This window comes from Balaenoptera ricei, chromosome 20 (assembly GCF_028023285.1).
Source record: "Balaenoptera ricei isolate mBalRic1 chromosome 20, mBalRic1.hap2, whole genome shotgun sequence".
Classification (NCBI taxonomy): Eukaryota; Metazoa; Chordata; class Mammalia; order Artiodactyla; family Balaenopteridae; genus Balaenoptera; species Balaenoptera ricei.
Genome location: NC_082658.1, coordinates 10,242,109 through 10,266,780, shown reverse-complemented (window position 1 = coordinate 10,266,780; position 24,672 = coordinate 10,242,109). Strand labels below are relative to the sequence as shown.

Genomic DNA, 24,672 nt, shown 5'->3' with positions numbered 1-24,672 from the left:
CTGACTCCTTGTTCACGTCGGGCACTGTGTTTAGATTTTGTGTCTTATTTCACCCTCAGCCATCTACCAGGTAGCCCTGGTTGTTAGCCTTGTTTTGGGACTAGGAAGCGATAGTCCAGAGAGGTTAAAAGCCTGAGGGAGGTGTCCAGCAGCCAAAGGGCAGAGGCAGGATTTGAACCACAGCCCTGCTGCGGGATACACGCTCCTTTCCCCTCTCCTGGCTCGACGCCATCTTGACATTGGGTCTGTAGCGTTAGCCCTGCCCCCCTTCTCCCACCATCCCCCGGGCCATAGCACTGGAGAGCAGGGCAGCATGAACTTCTAGAAACATCTAGACCCAGACTCACCCAAGCCTGGGAAAGAACTTCTGAGTGAGGCCCGAGTGAGGCAGCTGTGAGGCTTGGGAGGGACGCTGGCCAGAAACTGGACTCCAGATCTGGAGCTGGGACGTTCGGGAGATGCCGGGTGGCCACTCCAGGCACACAGGGCAAGGAATGTCGGCTGTCACCACTCCCCAGACCCAGAGCAGCTACGATGACTTCAAGTCCTGTCCTTGGGCCCCCATCTTTTTCGGTGCTCAGGATGAGCCCTGGGGTCTCGGGTGAGGAAGTGGATCTAGGTCACAGCCTGGAGGTGCAAGAGCCGGGCAGAGCGCTGAGCCCGGCGCCTCCCGGGCCGCAGACTCAAGCCCAGGCCGGCCCCCGGTGTCCCATGTCCACCCAGAGCCCGCCGAGCTCCTGGCTGTGCCGCAGCGGTGGCTGCTTTGTATGGATGGTGCAGCATTTTGGGTAATGAAATATTCACAGGTCAGTGATTCCGTGAGAAATGATGGGGATCAGTCAATTCCTTTTCAGGGAGTAATTTTCTTCCCCTTCACAGCCTCTGTTTCATGTTGACAGTCATTAGCACGAGAGAGAGGCCGGATCGAAGGGGTTTGTCAGAGCTCAGGATGAGCTGCCGCCTAGTCGAGGGTGGCCCGCCCGGATTCCTGGACGAGGGGGCACAGAGCCCAGCCAGGAGGAGCATGTGGGGTGGGAGGTAGGGCCAGGGGTATAGAGGGCTGGCTGGTGGCCCTGAGCGCCCTGCTCTCCTGGGTCTTGCCAGCCTTCCTCCCTCTTGGTCAGGGAGCACGGCGGCCCCCAGGATACTCAGCTTGGGGGTCTTCCTGCCTCTTACAGCCACTTCCAGCGCTTTGGGCTCAAATCCCAACTCTGCCATTCCCAAGTTACTTATTGTCTCTGCACCTCGTTTTCCCCATCTGTAAAATGGGCTGCACAGGCTGAGTAGGGCTGTGAATTCACTTAAAGCATCCGCAGAAGGGGCCACTGGACTGGCGTCCTTCTTTCCCTGGAAGGCCACGCACTGCCCTGCCCCTTGTGGCCCACAGAGCACTTCATCGTTTCCACCAAACCCACAGCCACCACCGCTGCCACCCCCTTCCCATGACCACAGCTCCTGCTGACGTGGGGCCTTCCTGCCTCTGAGGATGGAAACGCGGCCAGGGCCTTGGTTCAGGTTGGACGGGTGCCGGCACCCGTGTCCACAGTCACACAGCAGGCCAGAGCCCACCTCTGGGTGCTGGGCCCGTGGTGACCACACTCATGTGCCGGTTTTTATTTTGTCTTGTTTTCTCTGGAGGATCAGAAACAAAGGATCTGGCCCCCTGGGTGTGTCCAGCCACCAGGATTTTGACTGTGCTCTGCTTAAGCCAGAGGGGGCAGGGACAGGGCTGCTGACACCCTGCCCGAGGGCTGGCAGCAGGGGGCTTCCAACTCTCCCGGGGCACTTGCCCACCTGCCCCCTTCCACGGGACGGGATTGAGCCTGAAGAGGGGGCAAGACAGCTGCCGCAGGGATGCATCCAGCAGGCTGACCCGCCTGACCAGCAGGCGGCAGGCCCCTTAGAACAAGCTTTCCCAGGCCTTAGGCAGGGACCGGGACTGCCCCCTCAGATCCAAGGGGGCTGTGAACCTTCACCAGAAGGGGCTGGGATTTGGGGACGAGCTGTACCTGGCCCTGTTCGCATGCTGAGGTGCCCCAGTGTGACACTGGATGCTGTCACACACAAACCAGCCCCAGGTGGGGTGAGAACGGGCACCCCGTGTGCAGGCCAGCCCAAGCAATGGGCCAGTGCTGGGATTGCTGCCCCTCGTGACCAGGGGAGTGGGGCCTGAGGATCACAGTGACACGCTGGTGGGAGGGGGCGGGGAGAGCCCTCCGCTGCTTCCCCGGTTGGGCCAGAGGCATGCCAGTCTGTCCTGCAAACACCTGGGAACCAAAGGGCTCTGCTTGGAAGCAGGCAGCTGTGTAAAGTCTCATAGGGGCGTGGTTTTGGAGCCAGAACAACTTGGAGAAGGGAAGAGTAGGGGCTAAGCCTGAGCCTAAAGCAGGTCGGGGCACAGACCCTGGATCCTGAGTTTACGTCCGAGCAGTGCCAATGATGCCTGAGTCACTGGTGTCCCCAGATGCGGTTTGATGTGACTGAGATGGGGGGACTGACTCACCGGGTGCCTTAGCTGAGGGGTCGTGGAGAAAAGACTGCATTAGCCTGGAATCCACGTGCCTACCCAGTGCATCTCTCTTCCTACACTGAGCGGTTCCTGTCCAGAGAGAGCGCTCATCTCCTCACGGCCAGTGCTGGGCCCTGTCACTTAGATCTGTCCTTCTGTGCAGGGGGCATCATGGGCAGAGCTAGCCACAGGGAGCCTGCCGTCCTTCCCCCGGCGTGGGCCGAGCAGGCCCCGCACCTCGAGGGCTGCCTTGTGGTCCAGCCTCCCCTCATGGACCGTCCTTGACTGGAACGATGGGGCAGGCAGGGGCTTTGGGTTTGCGCAGGTTGCTGGACGGTTAAACAAGGACGGGGTGCCGGCAGGAGCGTCCTCACAGTGAGCACGGGAGCCCTGTATCCGGGCTCCTTGTCGACTAAGAATAGAGCGGGGGTCTTCATAACAGCGCTTCCTGCAGGAGGGCCTCAGAGGGCCACTGCCTTCCAACCGAAAGCATGCCCAGCCCTTGGGTGCAAAACTGGCCATAGCTTTCAGGCCAGGGGGCTTCTGCTGGAGGGTGACTAGCCCCCCATTTCCCATCCCTGGTGAGCCCCACACATGGGTTTGAGTCGGCTGACAGGCTAAGTGGGTCACCTGTGGGCCAGAGCAGAGGTCTCCCTGGTGGGAGGGAACCCTGGCTCTGGCAGCTGAGGCCCAGCCTGGGTCTGCAAACCACTCCACGTGGCCCAGGGTGGCGGCATGTCTGGCAGGAGACCCCCATGCTGTGGCTGAGCCTACCCGGGGGTGTTGGGGGCCTCAGGAAGTAGAGGGAAACGTGAGGTAAAGAGGGTCGAAGGTGAGGGTCCCTGGGGGAGGTCAAGGAGACACCTGAAACCCAATTTGTACCCACCCCCAGGACAACACAGCTGAAGGCCAGCATCCTGGTTACCCAGGTGCTGTACCCGCGAGCTGGGACGACCCCCGGGTAGCCTGTGCAGGAAGGAGGCCGGCGAGGGCAGAGAACAGGGTGAGCTTCCAGCGAGCTGACCCAGCAAAGGTCAGCACCGGTCCCCTCTCCCGGGTGTGCGACTCTCCAAGACGCAGGCACAGAGACCCACGTTCCTGGGGCTTGAGTCCATCTCAGATCCAGCCAGCTCCCCTACAAGAGAAAGATGAAAGGATCACATCCTGTCAGCCAGTCCTCAGAGGCACACGGGGAAGTGGCAGGCGGAGGTGCAGAGCCAAAGACCTTGGCTCCTGGTCTCCCCTTGGCCCCCGCCCAGGTCCCTCACCTTGTTTTCTTGTCCCAAGGCCTAGGACAAGGGTGTAGGGGAGAGGGCCTGCAGGGCTGGGCGAGGGAGCAGCGCTCCCTGGGACCCTCTTGTCCCCTGTCCTTGGCCTTGCCCCTTGGTAAGGATTCGGAGGCAGAACAGAACCCCACTTTGTGAAAGCCTTGCCCCTCTCCCCACTTTGTGAGAGCCCCAGGCTGGGTCAAGAAGCAGCAGCTCTTGGCCTGTTCAAAAGACCCCAGGCAAGCCTCCTGCCCACTACCGGCCGGTCTGCCTGGAGACAGCTGGCTCTCCACCAGCTCTCACCCCTTCCCACCCACACGAGCTTCAGAGGGGTGGTCTCGACCACCTTGCCCTCGGAAGCCCACGGGCTGAGTGAGGTTGCTGCCTCAGTCGGGGGTGATCCATGGGCTTGGTCAGTCCTGCAGGGGTCAGCAGGGTGAGGAGGGGGCGTCCACAGAGAAGGGGCAGCTTAGAATGGAAATTCCATTAGTGCTCAGCCATGGGCAACAGGGCTTGTTCAAAGAATACATTCAATTAAAAATTGATTTTTCAGTTTAATCTCAATCATAATGAACCACATTTCAGACCCCTTCCACCTCCCCGGACAGTGTGGCTGTCACCTGCCCGGCCCAGCCCTGCAGGCTCCCTGGCCTCCTCCCCGTCCTTCGGGGGGACATGATAGGGTGAGGGGCCGGGGCTGGGGGCCATCCTTCACCGAGTTTGGGAATAATTACAAATGAGGTGCACAGGGGGTTTTGTTAAATGAAAGCGTCATGGTGGTAAATCGTATTTTTATTTACTGCGAGGTTGTGTTTTCAGTGTGGCTCTAGTTAAAAGCTGCAATATTTAATTTCCCTTGATCCAGATGGTATTTCAAAAGCATCATAAAACGAAAACAGCTCCAACTTTTTCCCTCCCTCTCTTCCCACAAACTCAAAGACACCAGGCAAGAACCCCACACCTGGGCCTGCAAAGCCGGCTCCCTTCTCAGGAGTGCCTCCCCTTCTCACTCACCTGTTTCTCTTTCTTCCCCTGAGATCAGGTAGGGGAGGCCAGGTTCTCCAAAGCTCCCTGGGGTGTCTGGGCAGCAGAACTATTAGAAATATGCTCATTTTTGTCAGCATTGCTCAGTTTGGGGCACTTAACTGGGCATGGCTCTGCTATCCGCTTACCTGCATGAACACCTCCTGTCTCATACAGCCTCCCAAGTGGGCTCTGTTCTCATACCTGCCTTACAGATGAGAAAACAGAGCTGCAGTGAAGTGAGGGATTTGCCGAGGAACTCTCAGCTAAGCAGGAGTGGAGCTCAGACCCGCTTGTCCCGGGTACATGGCTGCGGTTCTGCTGTATTTGGACCTCAGAATGCCCAGCCCCACCCTACTCGCCTCCCGACCCTCACCTGCCGATTTGCTGTGTGACCTCAGGTCCCATAATCACCCTGTCTGAGTCTCTGTAAAAAAAGAAGTCCAACCCCGGCCGCTTGTGATATAACTGCAAGTTCAGAATCAGATGCTCAGGAAACACCCTCCGGCCCCCCAGACAGGTCCTTTGCCTTCTGCCTGCCAGCTCTGCGGTCCCCTCTGCTCTGGTCTCCAGGGAGCTCCTAGTGGCAGATGGAGCTCCGCTGGCCATGAACACAGTTTTCCTGTGCTCTAAGCATTCACTGGACCTGACTCCAGCTTCCTGTTTTTTGGGGGTTTTCACTGATTCCAGTTACACTAGGAGTACATCTATTCATTCTTATTTATTACAGAAAGGACAAGGTGTCTTTTGACCCCTCTCAGTCCCACCCACAGCCTGCAGTGGTCAGCAGTCTGGGGGCTCTCTCTTGTCCTCTCTGGCCTGGCATCCTGTTTTTGCTTGTGTTCACAGCTGCTTTGAACCACGTTGCTGGACCCTGGGGTTCCCCCCGCACCCACCCCCAGTACAGAGCTTCGTCTCCAGTGGGTCCTTAGGAACTGGTCACTGCATGCAGTGTCCAGGACCTGACCCTGGGAAGCCAGCCACTCCAAAGCCTCTTCCTTCACTGCTTTGGTCCCCACCCTGTGCCCTCTTGGCCGTCAGCTCCCGGTGGGAGGTGCAGAGGAGGGGCAGCCCCCAGCTCCACTCCCGGGGACCTGAGACCTTTCAGCAAGGGCGCTCAGCATGGCGTCTCCCAGCAGCGACCAACTGCCCCCGAACCCCCACCCAGCATGGTGTCTGCCTCTGTTTCCCAAAGATCTCAGCTTCTGGTAGACCTTAGACAGAAAAAAAAAAAAAAGGAATTCTGGGTCTGAGAAGTTTGGGAAACAACGTTAAACACATCTTTCCTGCAGAACTTCTCAGGGCCTTTTCTAGAACATTCCAGAAGACTAGAGTTCTACAGCACATGCCTTGGGAAGTGCTGGTCCAGGGAAAGTGGGCTGGACTGCAGGTGGGCTGGGATCTAACTCCCCGTGCCTCTCTGAGCTGTGGGACCTTAGCCCGATCTCTTTGAGCTTCAGTTTCCCCATCTGCAAAAACAAGGACTCTGATACTCCCAGGGCCGTCGTGTGCTTTGCAGCTGATGTAGGGGACAGTGCCAGGGCCTGGTAGGTGCTCAGCACACGTCAGGTCGCCATTCCACCCCGCTGGCCCACACGGGCATCCAGAGACGCACATGTGCATCTGGCACCCGGCTGGCAGTGGCACCTTGGCTCTGGGGCTCCCTGGAGCTGCCCTGGCAAGGGCTGGGCATTGCTGAGGCTTCACCCTCCAGGGCCAGCTCTTGGGGCGCAGATACTGGGAGCTCTGTCACGGACGAGCTGTGTGATTCCGGGCAAGTTCTCCGAGCCTGTTTCCTTCTCTGTAAAATGGAGACAACAGCACGTGCCTCTCAGGTGTGGGGAGGAGCCTATGAAGAGAAGGGGCAGGAAGCTTATGGTAAATGGACGTGTGGCCATCGGAGCTGGGTAGGCAGGGCTGCCCTCGGAGGTGGAGCAGCCCGTCAGGGGCGTGGAAGCAGGGAGGGTGGGCAGGGGAACCAGGCAGAGCTGTGCTCAGAGCCAACCCCATCACTGGCTGGTAGCGAGACCACGAGACTCTTCCTCTGCTTCTCTCGGCCACAGTTTCCCCGTCGATACTATGGGGATAATGACAGCCACTTCATCCGACTGGGATGACAAGTTGATGGGATGTCCCAGCGGGACACAGGCAGTGTGACTGTCCCTCCCTCTGGTGTCGTTACTGCAGAGCACTCCGTTGTGCCCTGGCCACGGCCTCTCCAGGCCGTCTCCTGCTGCCAGAACGTCCCATTTCTGCCCTGCAGGAAGGAGGCTCTGCTTCTTTCACCTGGGTGTCAGGGCCAAGCCCTGGTCCTAAAGAATTGTCCCATCCTGTCCTACCCACAGGGGAGTCAAGAGGGCAGCTCGTCCCCCTCCTTGGCTGCAGAGCAGTGACCCCTGACTGCCCAGCCTCATGGGTACAGAGCCCAGTGTCCTCGTCAGCAGCAGAAGATAAATGTTTTTAATTCAGGGAGCTTTTCATGAGCCAATGAAAGGGAGTAAATCATCCTTCCAGGCCCTGGAGCCCAGAGCTGGCGCCCGGTCACAGCAGGGCGGGCAGCCACTGGAGCCGGGTGGCAGCCAAGCAGGGTCACTGGACTGCAGGGGGACCTGGGGACGGTGTGGCCTGGCGTGCCAGTGTCCCCTGCAAGCTCTTCTTCTGGGGCAGGGGTGGGCGGGCAGGCGGGCAGGGTCTGCCTGACTCTGGTTGTTTCCCAGGCACTCCCGGCCTAGACGGGCTCTGAGTGTCCAGGGGTGCGTGCACGTGCAAGGGCCAAGTGTGGACACGGGTGTGAGCGCATGTGTGCCGGTGTGTCGCCTTGCACGCGCTCTGCCCTGTGTACCTCTGGGCGCCCCGGCAATGAGACCTGGGTGTGCGCAGAGCATGCGTGTGCCCGGCTGGGACGGTGGCAGCAGGGGTGCCGGGGCCGTGCCCCCGTGTGTGTGCGTGAGCACGCATGTGCACGTGGCTTCTGGAGAAGAAATGTTTAAAAATGGAGTTGTCAGCCCCGAGTTGACAGGCGCAATCGGCAAAGTGCAGCGTCGGCAGGAACGGCCGCGGCTCCCTCAATTACCTGGGAGGAGACGGCCCGCTTTATGCTGAGGAGGCACAGTGTGACGGGAATAAAGCAAGTGGAGCAGACCCCAAAACTCCATTAATTAAAGAAACTCGTTAATGAGGGACATTTACTCAGCTGAAGATTAGATCCACGCTTGCCTCTTCCAGGAGCCGGGCGCCGACCGGGGCCCGGAGCCGGCCTGCCCGCGCAGCCAGGCCAGGCGCCAGGGCCCCGGCAGGGAGAGGCGGTGCTGCCGGGCCAGCGGTGCGAGGCCACGTGGACGCACGTTCTGGTAACCAGGAAGGGTAGGGGCGTCTGGGTCAAAGGTGCTCGACTGAGGCTGATTCTGTCCCCGCCTGGCGACACGTGGCAGTGTCAGGAGACATTGCTCGTCGTCACACCTGGGGAGGCTGGTGCTGTTGGCATCCAGTGGGCAGGGCCCAGGGACGCTGCCGCACACCCTACGGCGCCCAGGACGGCCCCACGGGAGAACGAGCTGCCCCAAACGTCGGTAGTGCCGGGGCTGAGATACCTACTCCAGGCTGTGTGTGTGAACGCTCCTGGGGGATGGGGTGAGTGCGTGGCATGTGAATAAAGTGTGTGTGTGCATGGGGAATGCATGTGCGTGAGCATGTGTGCACGCGGAGTGTGTGTGTGACCGTGGGCGTGTGTCAGGGTGCCTCCCCGTGGGCTGACGGCTGGGCGTTGAGAGCAGAACACAGAGCACCTCTGGTGAGGTGTGGGGAGACCCCGTTAGAGGAGGCCCGACAGGCGAGCTCAGAGGCCTCTTGCTGTGTGTGCCATCCCTGGGGCCCTGGGAGGACCCCGCTTTTATGTGTGTTTAGAGAATTGTCCGTGTGGGGTTTAAGGCTGTGAGGAGAACGGCCCCCGCCCAGGACAGGCTGCCTGAGGGCACACCCGTCGCGTGGGCCACCGCCCCACACCCGTGGTCCTGACTGCACATGCAGGGCCCCGGCTGGGGGTGCCACCCTCAGGCCACGGCACTGCGGGGTCCACCAGGCTGCCTGGCACCTTCCCTGCCTCCTGCTGCCCAGGCAGCGCTCTGCCCGGCTGCCCCAGTGGATAGAGCTTGGGTGAGAGGCAGAGGCCTGAGTGCCTGGAAAGTTCGGTCATGGTGGCACAGGGTGGACCCGTCTCCTCGGTGCAGGTCGTGCCCCTCTGACCGAGAGGTCTGCCAGCCGGGGGCTCCCCTCCCACCCTGCCCTCCTCCCTCCTCCTCCCTCCAGCCCCTCCCAGTGCAGGGGTGCAGTGGACTCCCCCACTGTGCCAAGACGGCTCCCCACCAGGGAGAGTCCGGGGACTCTCCTGGAGACACTGCCCCCAGCTCACAAATGTCCCCACAAAAGAAGGGCCACCTGACCGACGAATTAATTAACAGTTCTCAACCCAGATCCCCCGGCAGGTGTTTGACTGTGGGGCGCATTATGTAATCTTTGTTGCCAGGAAATTTACCTTCCTAATTACATTTCGCGAATTTTCATTTGAGTCTGCCTTCCCAGGGCTCACAGTAACAAGGAGAAGGGCACCGTGGTGGTGGCGGTGGTGGGGACATCTGGGACCTGAGGCTGCTGGGCGCAGATGTCGGGCTGCACCCAAGGGTGGGTCCAGCCCACCCCCCGCCCGCCATTCCCACCCCCGCCTGCCCACGTCATGTCGTGCTAATATTTCTTAATGAATATGCAGGAAACACATACGAGGTTGCCAGTGTGGACGCAAGGGGGCTCATCCTGGGGATGCAGAGGCAGCTGCCCCGGACCCTTGGGGGAGAGTGGCCTGCACGCTGCTCTCTAATATTTGTGGTCGGAATGAGTGGGTTCTGTGTGGCGCTCCTCCTTGTGGGATCACCTTGACGCTGTCCTGTAGCTTTGTTCTCACGAGGCCCTGGGAGGGAGCTTCCTCTCCATCCCACTGAGTAGGAGGAGCCTGGTGTCTGCTGGTCCACTCTCAGGTGTACACAAAGATGCCACATGTGCTCGCCCACTTATAAATTCACAGCAGCATCTCAGCAAGCATCTCAGAGAAGGATAGAGGAGGGACTGAGCAAAATAGAGGTCACAGGGGGTGGGAATAACCTGGAAGGCTTCCCAGAGGAGGTGTCTGAACATTTCCAGGGCAGGGATAAGGTTGCAGGAGGGAAGAGGCCTGGGTCACAGCAGAGAACCTCTGCACAAAGCCTGTCCTTGAGCACAGCACTGGGGTGGTGTTTTTCACTTTGGCATCTCCAGACCTAGGAGGTGCTCAGCAAACTTAGGAGGTGCTCAGCAAACTTAGGAGGTGCTCAGCAAACAGTTATCGACTGAGTGAGTTGGATGGTGAAGGTACGGGTCAGAACGAGCTGTGTGGGAGCTGCAGTGGGCGCTGCTAGGAGTTGGCAAGTGACTGTGGTTGGCAGGCTGGGCCGGGGCCCTCCTCAGGGACCCTACCCTCTTGCCTTCTCCCTCCTCCCTAAGGCTTCCCCAACAGTGTCCTCTGGCTTCTCCCTCCAACCTTGCCCTTGGTAGCCTACAGGCGTCTCAGAACCTTTGCTCCCCAGCCCCCAGGGCCCGGGCAGATGGCTCAGCTGTCCCGAGCTTCCTTCTGGTTGAGCCCAGGGCTCCTGGGGGCAGGGGTACAAGACCGCCATGAGCTCCTCCTCTTCCCAGAGGCAGACGGGCTCCGAGGGTGAGAAGGGGGCCTTGGGTTGCCCACGCTGGGGCCGGAGCCCTACCTGCGAGGCCCCAGGCAAGGTGCTCGACCCCCAGGAGGTTCACTGTACTCATCTGTGAGGTGGGGGAAGCAGGTGGATGGGCTTGTCCCCGGACACAGCACCTCCGAGGGGCCAGCACGCTGCCTCCCAGCCCTTCTTGCTCTCACTTCCCACCTGGTTTGAAGAGGGTCCAGAAGGGGTTTGCTTTTCCCAAGCACCTCCCTTGCCTCTCGGAGCTGAGGATGTCTCCTCCCCGCGCTCCTGACTTCCCTTGTCAGGAGGCCTGCGAGCAGCAGTTGAGAGACGCTTGGGGGCAACTGGGCAGCCACTGACTCCCCCCACCCAGCGCTCCAGCGGGGAGCAGGGAGAAGAGGGTGTGGCCTCCAGACTCGGCGCAGGGGCCCATCAGGTGACAGACCGCGTCCCACCCCCGGTTCTGACCCCACCGGCTCCCGCATCCCTGGACAGCCACCGTTTCCTGTTAACCGCGGCCCCATCTGTCCCCAGAGGGGAGCAGCCCAGGGCCTGGTGCTGGGTCTTCATGGTGCCTGCACACACATGTGTGGACACACACGTACACACACACAGGGCTACAGATTCAGGGCCGGGCAGCACCCAAGGGGGTTTGTGGGGTGGGGTGAGGACCCCACTCATCGAGGGGCAGCGACCGGCCCCAGCTCCCTCAGCTCCCCTGTGACACCCAGCGCCGTGCTTGTCCCCCTACCTCCCGCCCTCCTGCAGAGATGCGGCCCCGGGGGTCCCTGCCTGGCCCAGCAGCCTCAGGCTCGGCAGGGCCCCCGGGAGTCGGGACCTGTTGGGGGTCTTGATTGACAGCACCCTCACCCCACCCCTGCTTTCCTGGACCCTCACCTGCCAGATGGCGGCTGCCGGCTCCTCGCTGATTTCCCCAGGCAGGACGGACGGCGGGGTGGAGGTGAAGCTGATGGGAGAAGGAGATTTATGGGGCCACGTTGTTTATGAGTTGTATGCAGTGAGCTTGGAGGGAATTATGGCTTAATCTTGCAAAAATCCGTCCCCTCCCCTGAGGCTTTTCAGCTGAGATCTGGGCCCAACTTGATGCAGGAAGAGGATGAGTCTGGGCTGAGGGACCAGCGGTGGGCTCTGGCGGATGGCCGGGCTCCGTTCTGGGGGATGGGGTGGCACCTCAGTCAGTAGAGCGGGAGGGCCCCTGGGGTCCATCGGGTGGAGGTTCTTACCCTTTCTTGTGCCTTGAACCCCCTTAGCATCTGTTGGAGCACATGGACCCCTTCTCAAAAAATGATCTTCAATGCATAAAATACATAGGATTACAAAAGAAACAATTTTATTGAAATACACTTTCCGAAAGAGAACATTTAAAATCGTAAGCTGTGGCTTCTTTACAAACGTGTGAAAGAACCAGGCGCAGGGTCAGGTCTGGTCACACCCTAGTTTTGGAGTTGGGGTGAGTGTAAAGCAGAGCACGGTAGGAAGGACCTGCAGTTCGTGTTGGTGACAGGGTCTCGGGTGGTACTCATGCCCTGGGTTTGTGGCCACGTTCATGGGTGCTGACATTTCAGTTGGAGGATGATAAGATGGAGATGTAGGGTGTTTTTCGGTCCAGGACCACAGGTGCCCTGAGTTCTTTCCCCAAATAGCACAGAAGCACACACGAAGTACACAGAGCACACGTAGAGCACGACCACGCTGCTTCCAGGCTCTGGGCCAAGTCAGTGCATTTTGTTCTGGAGCCACGGTGGCTCTGGGTCGGCACTGTCTGCCTTCGTGGTGCAGATGGTGGAAACCAGGCCCACCGGCAGGGAGACTCGAGAGAGAGTGTGGCAGGGCTCCCCCACCCTTGTGCCAAGCCTGGGCGGAGGGCTGGGTGACCAGGACACCCCAGAGAGCCGTGTCAGGAGACTGGCCCCAGTGCTGGGCGCTAAGTGGGAGCCCAGGCTCGGGCCCCACGTGTGCTCCGTGTGGAGGGGCTCCACCATCAGGACTCGCTGTTTGCCAGGACGACCCGGCCCATTACCCACCCGGCAGCCGCCAGGAGGGGCATGAGGCCCTACTGGAAAATGAGGGTCTTTGGACCAGAGGAAAAGGAGACATAAAGCGGGAGAGACCCAGGATTCTGGAGGGAAGGTGGCAGGGGCAGTGGGAACCCAGCCCGGGCCCGCCCGTCTTTGCCATTGCTGCCAGGAACGGCAGAACACGGGGCCGCAGCGTCAGATTATAAACTTGCCAAGCGATGCAGGGTCCTAGGGGCTTACCTCTAGGGGCTCTGCTTGGATTTCCCCTGAAGTCCCTCTAGGTCTCAGGGGTGGGAGCAGACACGCAAGGCACCCCGTGCTCTCTGGAGTATCCCCTCTGCCAGACTCTCCCCCATCATCCCGCCTGGAGAAGGAGGGAGGGAGGGAGGGAGCCGGCGGCTGCAGAATACACAACCCAGTGGGTCCTGAATGAAGCAGTACAGGGTGTGACGGGCCTTCCCACAGCCCTAATTAATAAAAGATATTAAACTGGCTGCCGGGGGACAGAATGGGCTGGATGGGGCAGAAGGAGCGATCGCTCAGGTGGATTCTCACCCCCAGCCTTGGAGCCTCTGCATCTCCCTCCCAACAAGCCCTCCCGGCTGTCTTCTGGGGGTCCCTGGTCTCCCCTCCATCCCCGGGCAGCCCTGCCCCAGCCTCCCCCAGAGCCCCCTCACGCTTACCACCGGCATTGCTGGCCTTCCCTGACCTCCAGTTGCCTGGATGAGGAAAGGTGAATTGGAACCCGGCTGGGGCCGGCGCCCCCTCTCCCCAGGGATGTGCTGGAGTCCTTCCTATGAGCCCTGAATTGTGTACATCCCTTCCCAGCTCCACGTTCAGTGACTCCGAGCTGGTAGCTTGAAATCAGCGGAGTGGGCGTATTTACACCACGGAAATCTGCAGCCACCACAAGGCAGGACTTTCCCCCAACAGAACCCTTGTCAGACACTTAACTCCCTCCCCCTCTGGTGGGGAGGGGAGGGGAGCCCAGGTCAGCCTGTCTTCTGAACACTGGAGGAGAGCGTCAGGCCCAGAGGTGGGCATCTACGGGCTCAGGAAACCCTGGTTGGCCGCCGGGTTAGAAGGAATTCTGTGAAGCCGGGAGACCCTGCTCAGCAGAGCCCTGGGGTCTTTGGGAAGGGGAGTGAGGGCGTGGGGCTGCCGCTGACCCTCCCCCTGGGGCCGTGGGTGGAGGCCCACCCTCTTCTACTCCCATTTGGACAAGAGTCCATAGCCGTCATGCAGCATCCGCTGGTTCCAGAGTCAGACAAGTGTGGGTTCACGTCCCAGGACTGCCACGTGCCGGCTGTGTGCTCAAGGGCAAGTGACTTCTGGCTCTGAGTTTCTCTCCTCACACAGAGAATGCCAGTTCACGGGTTGTTTGACGATTACACGAACTAACTAACACCTTTTTATAGCTTAACAGAGTGGTGGGCTCTGAAAAGCCCTCAACCAATGGCTGTCACTCCTGCAGTCAGCATTATTCAGCATATACTGAGCACCCGCTATATCCCTGGGCTGTGTCAGGTGTTGGGGACTCAGTGGTGAGCCCTCGCCCTCGGGGGTCTCCACCCTCCACTATTGAGGTTCTGAAATGTTCGTGTGGCCTCAGGTGCTAAGGCATTGCCCTTCCCACTCGAGTTCCCTGCACCATGATGGCAGCCCTGCTCTGCCCTGAGGCATTTGTACCAGCACCCCGGCTTGCAAAGACCATGCCCCAAAGTCTCTGCCTTGAAGTACTGGCCTGCAGGGATCCACCCACCCTGCACGCCTCTGGAACGACATCTTGAAGAACTCTAGGAAGGGAGGTGTGAGATTCCAGGAGGGGGATATTCCTGCCGTTCATCTGGGGTGGCGGGCTGGAAGGGGCAGGAGGGGTCTCGAATGGAGATGGGCACTGGGCCTCCGGGTCTCACCCTCCACAGGCTAGGACCTGGCTTTCTTCGGGTGCCTGGGCTGTTTGGGCCCTCTGTTCCTGTCTGGCAGGGCCACTCTCCCACGAAATTTGGGGGCAGGAGCCCGTGAGCCATGGAGGTGGCCTGTTTCTGGGCTGAGGAAGCAACTGAGTCCGAGGCAAGAAAGAACCTGGTGAGGGAGAGGGCTGTGGCCAGGCCGTGTGCTGGGGCTGCCCCGGCCCCCCTGCTGCCCTCCCACGTGTGACATCTATCCCGGGGCAGCCCCAGCTGAATCCTGGATCCGCCCTTCCTTTCGCTCTGGGTCTTGGCAGGTCCTGGAAATCTCAGTTGTAACTGTTTATTTCCGTATCGGTGCTCCCAGCAAAACGAGCTCCCTCCCCTCCACGAGTTCCACAGGAAACACTCAGAGGCAACGGAGGTGCCCAGCCCGCGCACGCTTCCGCCAGGCCCCTGCTGTCAGTTGGCCGCCCAGGAAATTGGAATGTTAGCGTGAGCCAAACACAGTGGCGAGGTTAATTGGTTGTCCCCCGAAAGTCACGTCGTGCATTTCAGATTTAGCTGATGCTCACGGGGACTCCCCGGGGTGTCCACTCCCAGAAGCAGGGCACACCCCAGCACCTAGAACCTGGCCTAGTGGGTGCTTGGTGTGTATTCAGCGAGCGAGTTCACGCACTCCCGCTGGCGCGGATGTGGGAACACCAGCCCTGCCTGCGCTCAGCAGCAGGTGACCCTGGACAAATCAGCCTCCCAGGGTGCTGATTCCTCCTCAACTGAGTGGACAGAACCTTCTCGGTCTCGGAGGTCCCTCTCTGGGATCCCGGTTGTCCTGGGTCTCCTTGGACAGCGCCAGGATCCACCGTCCTTGGAGAAAGTCAGAGGACCCGTGCTATTTCTGCTCGTGCACCTTGAGTCACAGCGGGACATCTTGCCAAAACCAACCAAACTCACCCACACGTGTCAGCAGGAATGTGAGCAGGCCCTGATGTGTGGGCCAGCATGGACAGGAGTCAGGGGGTCTCTGGCCCCTTCCCTTGATATCGTCATGTGTCCCAGCTTCATCTTCACTCCTTTTCGATAATCTCATCATCTCTTTTTCCCCAAAACTTCACTTTCCTGTGATCAGCACATTAAGAAAATAGGAATATCATCTCCAAGAAAACAACCAAATGTGTTAGTCTCGTGACTCCCCTTCTCTCCTGTTCCTCGTATTCTCCCCCTCCCCCAGGCCCTTTCCCCTTTACCCTCTGTGAGCACCGATCCGCCCCTCTGTTACCATCACATTATCGCCGGTGGCCCTCTCGCTCCACGAAACTCCGTCCCTCTGCTCCTGAACCAACCTCCCTGGGCAGCCACAGCCAGAGGGAGCCTCCCTCTGAGCAGGTGGGTGTCGACCAGGCCCTCGGCCCCTGGGAAAGGAAAGGTGCGGCGGTCGCGAGGACAAGCGGAACGCAGCCTGGATTCGGATTCACACGGAGCCGTGGACCTGCGTTTCCTCACCTGTAAGATAGGAACAACCATCCCACGTATTCCTGGAGCTGCACCAAGGAACAACCAAGACGGGTACAGTGTTGTGGATTCTTCGTGCCCTCAGAGGGTCAGCGAGTGGAGGACAGTCCACAGACTGCAGTAGTGCAGACATGGGGTGGAAGTTTCCAGAAGGCAGATTTCAGCTCTGCGTGTGGAAGAGCTTCCCAGCAGAGCTGCTCTGAGAGGGAAGGAGCCGCCACACTGGTAGTGAATGTGCATCGCTAGGCTCGCTCAAGCAGAGCCAGGCGGGATGCCGGTGAGAGCACAGAGATGAAAGTCACTTTGTCTGGCAGGCCGGGTCTGGTGTCACCTGCAGTCACCTCCTGTCTGAGACTCGGGGATTGAAGGAGTCTCGGGTTTGCTCGGGTTGCAGATTCCCCAGTGTTCAGAGATTTGGGGCAAGGCCTCACTCGTGCATGCCCTGGGATGGGGAGGGCAGGACCATCCCGCTTCCAGGCTGAGAGGTCAGAGCCGTGAGGTCCCCTGGCTCAGCCATCACTGGGGACTTGAACCCACACGTCCTGCCTGCCAGCAGTCAGCCCCTAGGTCAGCTGCCCCCTCTTCTGACACTGATCGGCACGGAACAGGGGAGGCCTAGAGGCCAGGCCAGGGATGCTCACAGGGGGCCCTCTGAACCAGCCTCTTCTGGAAACTGACCCGCCCATTCTCCTGGTCCCGTGAATTGTCACACATGGCATGAAGGCTCTGGCCTGGCCCCTGCTCCGGGCTTAGGAAGTTGACATCTGTCCCTCCTGTCCTGGGAGCATGGGCGGTGCATCTCCAAGACCCAGTCCCAGGTCCCTCCTCCCCACAGCCCTCCACCGTGCCTGTGTAAGGACCCTGTCCATGCTGTGAACATAGCAGGGTGTGGTCAGGAATACCCTGGGGGCGGCTTTCCTGCTCACTCTCCGCGTGGCCATGGCCTCCGTACCCCCTCCCTGAAATGCAGCTCGTGACACCTGCCTCTTCAAGTCACCCGGAGGATTAAATGGCCAAGTTCACAGCGTACCGATGGCAGTCCCTGCTCACACGGGCACCGTGTAAATCCAGCCTGTTCACCTCCTGTGTGTCCCCGGTGCCAGGCAGCAGAGGCTCAACAGACGCCAGTGACTTGGGTAGAGCTCAGTATTTGCGGGCGTGGCTGTGAGGGTGGAGGTCTGCTCCCCTCTCAGGGCAGGTGAGCCTTGTCCAGAGCGAAACAGGCAGATCACACACCTAACAGCTTGGTCCTCGGGCCTGGTGGTTGTGCTGTGCTCCCCTCCTCCACCCTGTCTAGAAGCCGGCTTTGCCCAGAGTGGGTGGAGAAATGGCTTGGTGCCCAGCCTTTGCCGCCAGCCTCCCTTCCCTCTGCAGCCTGGCCTGCGGACCAGGGGCCTACGGTGCCCTCCCTCCTCGGGTGAGGAGTCTGGGAAGCAATTAGCCTAATTGTCGTGGCGGGGCTGTGCGCAGAGGGATCCCCAGGGGACTGCACAGCGAGGGGCTGGGAGGGGCGCTGTCTGCTCTGCTGCCACTTCCGCTCTTCCCTTCCCCCTGGCACCCCACACACACAGGGGACCCTCACCCCGAAAGATGGGAGCTCACTGGCCGAGGCCTGAGTGTAGGAATTTCCATTGGGCGAGTGATGTGGGCAGAGACACTTGGGAGGGTCTTAGCTCTAGATCTTGAAGGTGGAAGGTCCTCCCGCCCAGCCTCTGCCTCTAGGCGGATGAGTCCTTTTCCACGGACTAAGAGGTTGGGCTGTGCCCAGGGCCACCTAGAAGTGGACGCATTGAGTCTGCGCTCAGGGTCTGGTACCAAAGGCAATCCCACCCCGGATGCAGGAGCAGAGACAAGGCCTTTAGCCACAGGGCCTCCCTGAGAGGCTGGCCCGGCCCTCCCTGGTCAGAGCCCCTCCCTACCCGTACCCTGGGCTAGACAAGCCCTCCCATCCCACGTCGCCACGTCATCAGGATCCAGCAGGGAGCAGGTGGCTCGCTGGCTCTAGGATAACATGAGGTTATTTACAAGGAGACTCTTGGCAGAGGTGTCTGGAGGATGGGCAGAGGGGCACCACCAGGAACAGCGCAGGACCCCAGAGCTGGTGGTGACAGACCTGTTACCACCCCAGGCCTAACGGTCAGAGGAGGAAGCAGCAACTGGAACTGAGAAGGAGGGAGGGTCCTGGAGCAGCCTCTCGAGAGGGGGTCTAGGTCCCCCTTGGTCTGGGACAGAGACGGCCTCCCAGGGAGAGAGTAGGGGAATAAATACCCCAGACTCACTCCCCTGCTCTGGAAGCCAGAGGACAGAGCCCTAGCCCCACCCTCACGGCCAGCCACACACCCTCCCCCGACACCTTCCTTCCTCCCGAATCGGTCCACCCTCTGGGTCCGTTGCCCTCAGTTCCCCTTTGCCAGATGAAAAAACTTTGATCTCTCTAGAACTTACTGCCTTCCAACCACCATTACTGTCGGCTTAGAGTGGTCAGTTCCTGCTGGGCCAGAAACTCCTCCAGGGCAATAAAGAGAGTGGTGAGTAGGGACCAAGAAAAGAGAGCGCGTCTGGAGAGAGACTAGGGAGTTGGCACAGTCAGCGCAGCTGAGGGGTCAAGTCGGATAAGGAGTGGGCGCTGACCATTAGATTGTCAGACGGCAGAGGTGGGAACCTTGCCCAAGGCAGTTTCAGGGGATGGTGCCGGGGAGAACCGGCTTGGGGTGGGATTACGAGGGAACGGGAATAAAGGAGTTGCAGCTGCAGGTCTAGGCAACTCATTCAAGAGACTTTGCTCTGTCGGGAAGCAGTGCACGGGCTTTGTAGTTGACAGAGCCGTGTGGTCAAGGAAGGTTTCCTCTTCCTATCGTGGCAGAGAGTCAACGAATTGCCAGAGCTGTGAGCGCGTGCTGGTGAGAAGGACTGGATACCAGTGTGCACTGAAGTGATTGGTCATAGACAGGAGCGGGGACGGGAGGGAAGGCCGAGGGTAGGACCACAGGCAGGGAGGTGAGCAGGTGAGCATGGGCGTCGTCTTCCATTTGCCACAGGAAATAAGAAGCAGGGTCTTCGCAGAGAGTGAGACTAGTGGAGCGTGGTTGGCGGGTTGAGGAGGGAGAGTGAAACGGTCATGGAGAGTGCGGGGCAGTGCCAGGCAGAGGGAAGTGATCTAAGGAAATCAGGGTGATTTGGTGCTTTTCTCCAGTTGTGGGCCACGGAGTGGAGTGGGCAGAGGTGATCTTACTGGTTTGCCAGGCCAATGTGATGACAGGAGAGAGGAACAGATTTGCAGAGGGAGTGGGGATAAGTGACCTGACCGTAGTCTTTAAGCTTTAACGCGTCTGTCCATCTACTCATCCATTCACTCTTCATCCGTCTTTCCATCCATCTTTTTATCCATCCATCTATCCACCCATCCACCCCTCTGTCCATCCATCATTCCATTCATCCATCCATCCACTCATCCTTCCATCCATCCACCCATCCAGTGTGCATTGAAACTCTTCCAAGTACCGCAGTGTTGTGCTGAGTACAGGGATATGGGGATGGAGGTTGAGTGAGTGGCCCCCATTCTCTGGGAATTCACGATCCCCTGGGGAGCCAGACAAGTTCACAAGCTGCTCTGAGATCATCTGAAACCATGAGGCTATCTGAGATGAGCCCCATGGCCTGGCAGGGGGACTCTGTGCAGCTCATGCCGCCAAGCCCAACCCCTCCCTCATTGTGGCCCCAACAGACCAGGGAAGAAGGAAGAAAAGGAAAGTGACAAACACTCACTGTTGCGACCCTCTGTGTGCCAGGCAACTAGACAGCCTCTCAGGATGAACCTGATTACTCACTGCCTTTCCATCCTAGTCTGGTCTGGCGGCTCTCAGCCCAGGCTACACTTCAGAACCTCATGGGAAAGTTTGGTTGTAAAGTTTGGCTGCCCTGGGGTGGGGCCCAGGCATGCGTGTGCAGCCAAGGTGAAGGCCACTCATGGACGACAGCCACCATGCCTGGGCGTGGAGGACACCCAGGGCGGGGGTATCGAGAATTGCCCAGGACCCACCGAATCACGCCAGAGATGACCACTGCAGAGGGGGAAACAGAGAGGATAAACGGTGACCTGGGGCCACTCGGTGGCCAAGAGGGGGGATTGGAGCCCTCCCTGTGCTTTTGAGGGTCTAGACTGTCACTAGGATGTGGAACCTAACCTCCCTCCAGCCCCCGCCACCCCAGGAAGGGCCACAGTTCTGCATGAGGAGCAGAGGGCCAGGTTTGGGAGCCGGTGGCCAGTGCCAAGTCACTTTGCCCCGTACCTCCGCTTTATTAGCTGTGAAATGGGGAGATAATGTCTACCTTGTAGGCTGGAGGGAATTCGATGAGTTCATGTCCGCAGAGCAGGGAACACCATGTGCTCAGATGTGCTGACTTCATTATGTCGCAAATGTCCCTCGATGTCCCCGTCCCACAGCTGCTTCCTGCCCACCCCAGACCTCTCCAGACCCTGGCACTCAGGACCCCAAACACACCTCCCAGCGTCCCCACTGGGTCGAAGCTTCCCCTGACAGTCTGGGCTCCGGGCTCCTGCCCGGGAACCATGCAGTGGGAGTGGTCGGCGGCTGGCCCTCTGCCAGGACGGGACCCGGGGAAGAGGGCACTGGGGAGAGTTATGGGTGGGGTGGTAAGGACGCAGACGGGAGAGGAGCCCGCCTTTCCTGGAGCCTTGGAGGAGGTGGGGAAGAGGGGGCACTGGGAAGATGTAAGTTAGTGAAGGCTCTAATCAAATATTTATCAGTTAATTGATATCCGGAGGCTGCTGACAGCACCCTCTCCCTCACCCTGGCCTGTCCACACTCCTCCCCTGGCTCTCCGGCCTCCCGCTTCCCTCGGCTCCTTGCCCTCGCCTCCCTCCCTCCCAGTCCTCGCCATCCTGGAGCCTGGGTGCTCCTCCGCCTCTGCCAGCCTCCCTCCCGCCTTGCTGGCCCCCTCCTCCCTCATCCTGAACCCACCCCTTCTCCCTCGGGCCGGGAGCCAGGGACGTTGCCAGCACATTGGCCGACTGGGTAATGGGGCTTTTCGGCTACTTGGGATCAATGAGGTGGGACCCGCCAGCGAGGAGAGGGCCCTCATGAGTGCGTACACGTGTGTACACGCGTGTTTCCCTCCACTTGTAAGGGGCCTGATCTCTGCCCCAGTTTCTGCAGAGAGAGGGGAGGGACCTGGGGGCTTCACCAAGGAGGACGAAGAGGACCGGACTTCTCATTAGGCGTCGGGTCACCCCAGAAGTGAGGGGTGTCGGCTGTGAGGCAGTGAAGGCTGGCGCTGGGGCCTGGGGAGCAGGGCAGGGCTGGGCCCCGGGCAGAGAGTTGGGGGCCTCAGGCCTCCGGCTAGAAGGGAGGTGAGCAGGCAGACAGTGGAGGGGCAGGGCTCTAGCCTGAAGGCAGAACACCAAGTCTCGTGCTCAATCTCCATTGCCCTCGTGTGGCCCGTCCCCTCAGGCCACCTCCCACCCTAACAATTGATTCAGTATCTGGGTAGTTGGATTTACTCTCCCACTGGATAGCAGACCCCACCAGGGCAGGGGCTGCCCATCCTGCTGCCCACCGGAGCCACAAGCCTGGCACCCCCAGCTGCCCACTGAACAGTTTTGGGTGAATAAATAGTCACCAATTGAATAGCATCGAGCAAGCCGGCCTGCTCGCTGGAAGAAGCACCTGTCTCGCGGGGGAGATGGACACGGAGACAGACACTAAAACTGAGGTCAAAACACGCAGAGGTTGATGGGGGAGCGCGGGAGCATGCACGAAGTCCCAGGGCATCGGGAAAGCAGTCACAAGCGTCAGCCGTCCCCGTGTGTGCAAGGGTCCTTCCATGCTGGGAGGCTACTCCAGTGAGAGGTGGCCCCTGTCCTTCCAGGTGGTAAGGCACCCTCTTCCCTGGAGACACCCTCAGAAGGCCAGGGGCCGCCTCCCCTGCTCCCCAGTGTGTGTCACAGCAAGGGACAGCCAGAACCCTGCTCCACCCCTACCTCCCCTGGCACCACGAGGGACCCTAGTCCCTTCTCTGGGGCTGAGGGACCTTCTACCAGGGCTGCTCTTTATGCCTGATGTCAGTGGCTCTCACAAGCCCCCCCAATTGCAGGAGGAGGTCTGGGGTGGGGCTGAGAATCTGCCTTGCTACCTGCTCCCAGGTGATGCCCTTGCTGCAGGTCCTGGCACCCCATTTGGAGAACCACTGCCCTGGGGTGTTTCCGGGCCCTGCTAAGGGTCAGGGCTTCTAAGAGCCCCCGCACAGCTGGGGTCAACGTCGAGGGAGCACTTTCCCTCCTGGGGCAGCAGGCCTTCAAGAGGGTGGGAGAGGTCTTTGGGACATCTCCAGGATCCTCAAGACAGAGGCGGGGACCCTACTTGCCCCCCTGATAGCACCTCACCCGGTGGCCACCGTGAGGCCGAGCTGTACCAGGCTCCATGTCTGCACGATCAACTCCAGTCCTCTTCCCTGCAGGCTGTGAATCGTGTTCCCTCACGCCTGCTTTACTGATGAGAAAACCGAGACTTAAAAGCCTTTCTAAGGCGGGAGGGAGAGGGTGTGGCTATCAAGGGCCACAAGAGGGATTCTGGTGCTGCTGGGATGTTTTGTATCTTGACAGGACCCATGTCACTCTCCTAGTGGGGAAGGTTTCACAAGATGTCACCACTGGGGAACACTGGGTAGAGGGTACACAGGATCATGCTGAGATATTTCTTACAACTGTTGTGTCTACAGTTATCTCAAAATATTTATTTTTTTGAAATTAGGTGGATTAAAAAAAAAAAAATCTTCAGTGTACTCAGGCCTGACGAGTTTGCACAAGTGGCCTCAAACACAAAGGTGTCTCACCCCAGACGTGGGCTCCCCGGAGTTCCCCCTGTAGCCCGGCTCTGAGCTGGTGCCCCATGCTGGCAGAGCCCCCCTCCTAGGGGGCATGGAAGATGCTGCGGAAAGTACAGCAGTTGGAGACCACAGGGCCTTCTGGAGAGGGGGCAGTGAAAGGGGGCAGTGTCCAGGCCGCACGGAGGTCTAACCAGCCTTGCTCTCTCCTTCCCCAGGGCAATCAGGACGCCACGGCTCCGCCTGAAGCGATGGCCCAGCCCTACCCCCCGGCCCAGTACCCGCCTCCACCACAGAACGGCATCCCCGCCGAGTACGCCCCGCCGCCACCGCACCCCACACCGGACTACTCGGGCCAGACCCCGGTCCCCCCGGAGCACGGCATGACCCTGTACACACCAGCACAGACCCACCCGGAGCAGCCGAGCAGTGAGACCAGCACACAGCCCATTGCAGGGGCCCAGACAGTGCCGGTAAGGGCCGCCCACCTTCAGAACTTCAGGGGGAGTGCCGGTGGGGAAGGGGCCTGGGGGCCTGTGTATGGAAAGGCAGCCCCATAGCAGGGCTCCCCGCCCCCAGGAAGGAGCTCCTAGCCTCCAAGCTCATCGCCATCCGACCCCAAGGATCTTCCTGGTGGGCAGGTGCCACGGCGGGCCAGCCAGGCCCACCGCCTCTAGCTGCCCCCCACCGCGGTCTCCCCGAGCCGCAACTTCAGGCCAACTCTCACCTCATCTGGGAGACGGAGCGTGTCCTCAGCGGTCAGTGACCTGTTAATGGGAAGTGAGAGAAATGGGCGAGGCCGGTGGCCTGGGCTGGCTCGGCCCAGCGGCATCACGGGGGGCAAGCAGGGGGCGGTGGGGGGGGGCGGCTGGCGGCAGCGAGGAGAGGCCCAGGGCCCCTCAGGGCTGTCTCGGGTTGCAGGCACTCCTATCGTTGCTAATCACTTGTAATCTACCTGCTTGGCTGCCCTCCAATCAGATAGCTTCAATTATGTGGTTGTAATGCAGCCCCAAGGAGAAAGTGCTGAGCCTGGCACTTCCCGGAGATTTCCTGATAGCAAGGATCACATCCAGGAGTGGCCACCGCCCCTGGCCAACCTGGGGTGGGCGCCCTGTGAAGGTAGCCCCTCTGGAGACCAGGCTGCTGCATCCCCCTCCCTGACCTCCTCCGCTGCATTCTCCGTGGGCCCACGCCCCGCCGAGCTCTGGGGCTTTGCGCTCATCCAGTTGGCCCTGCTGCCTCTGTCCCATTGCTGGCTGGCGGGGCCTGGCAGGAGGCCGGCACGCCCTGTGCTGACCGGGAGCGGCACCACCCATCTGATGGGTGCCCCCCTCTGTGTGCTCCCTCCGCCCCCTAACTCAACCTGGCTCCCACGGTGTTCCCCTGGATCCAAATATCACCTACCCTCCCTGTGTAGGCAACATCATCCAAGCTCTGGGGAGACAGCACCCCAAGCTGCCCCCTGGGCTGGACCAGACCCCAGCCAGTGCCCTTCCTGCCTGCTTGAAGCACTGCCCAGCCTGAGTCAGCACCAAAGCCACCAGGCTTTTCCATTATCCCAGTGTCTCTGGTACAGGGTGTCTGCCATAGACGCCCCCAGGGTTCCACAGATGAGAAGGGCAGCGCCCACGGGCCTTAGAATGGGGAGCCAAACCATACTTCCCTGGTTTAGCTTTTCCACCTCAGAAAAGAGAGGTGAGCACGGGAGCCAGAGGGGCTCCCTGTGAACAGGTCACTGCCGGCCAACTGGTCTCTTTCTGATGGACAACAGCAGACGGGGTGTATCTGGAAAAACCTCTCACAACCTCCTTGTGAACAAATACTGACCCC

The 24,672-nt window shown here is 60.1% G+C and overlaps 1 protein-coding gene across 7 annotated transcripts in view; it reads left to right on the top strand.

Annotated features, from left to right (window-relative positions):
- Positions 1-24,672, top strand: part of RBFOX3 (RNA binding fox-1 homolog 3) — a 439,432-nt gene that overhangs the window by 392,908 nt on the left and 21,852 nt on the right. For all 7 annotated transcript variants that reach the window (XM_059908969.1, XM_059908968.1, XM_059908966.1 and 4 more), the window contains exon 5: positions 23,061-23,315. In XM_059908969.1, the coding sequence (XP_059764952.1) occupies positions 23,094-23,315 (222 nt within the window). In that variant the 5' untranslated portion in view covers positions 23,061-23,093. The remainder of the gene's footprint in view (positions 1-23,060; positions 23,316-24,672) is intronic.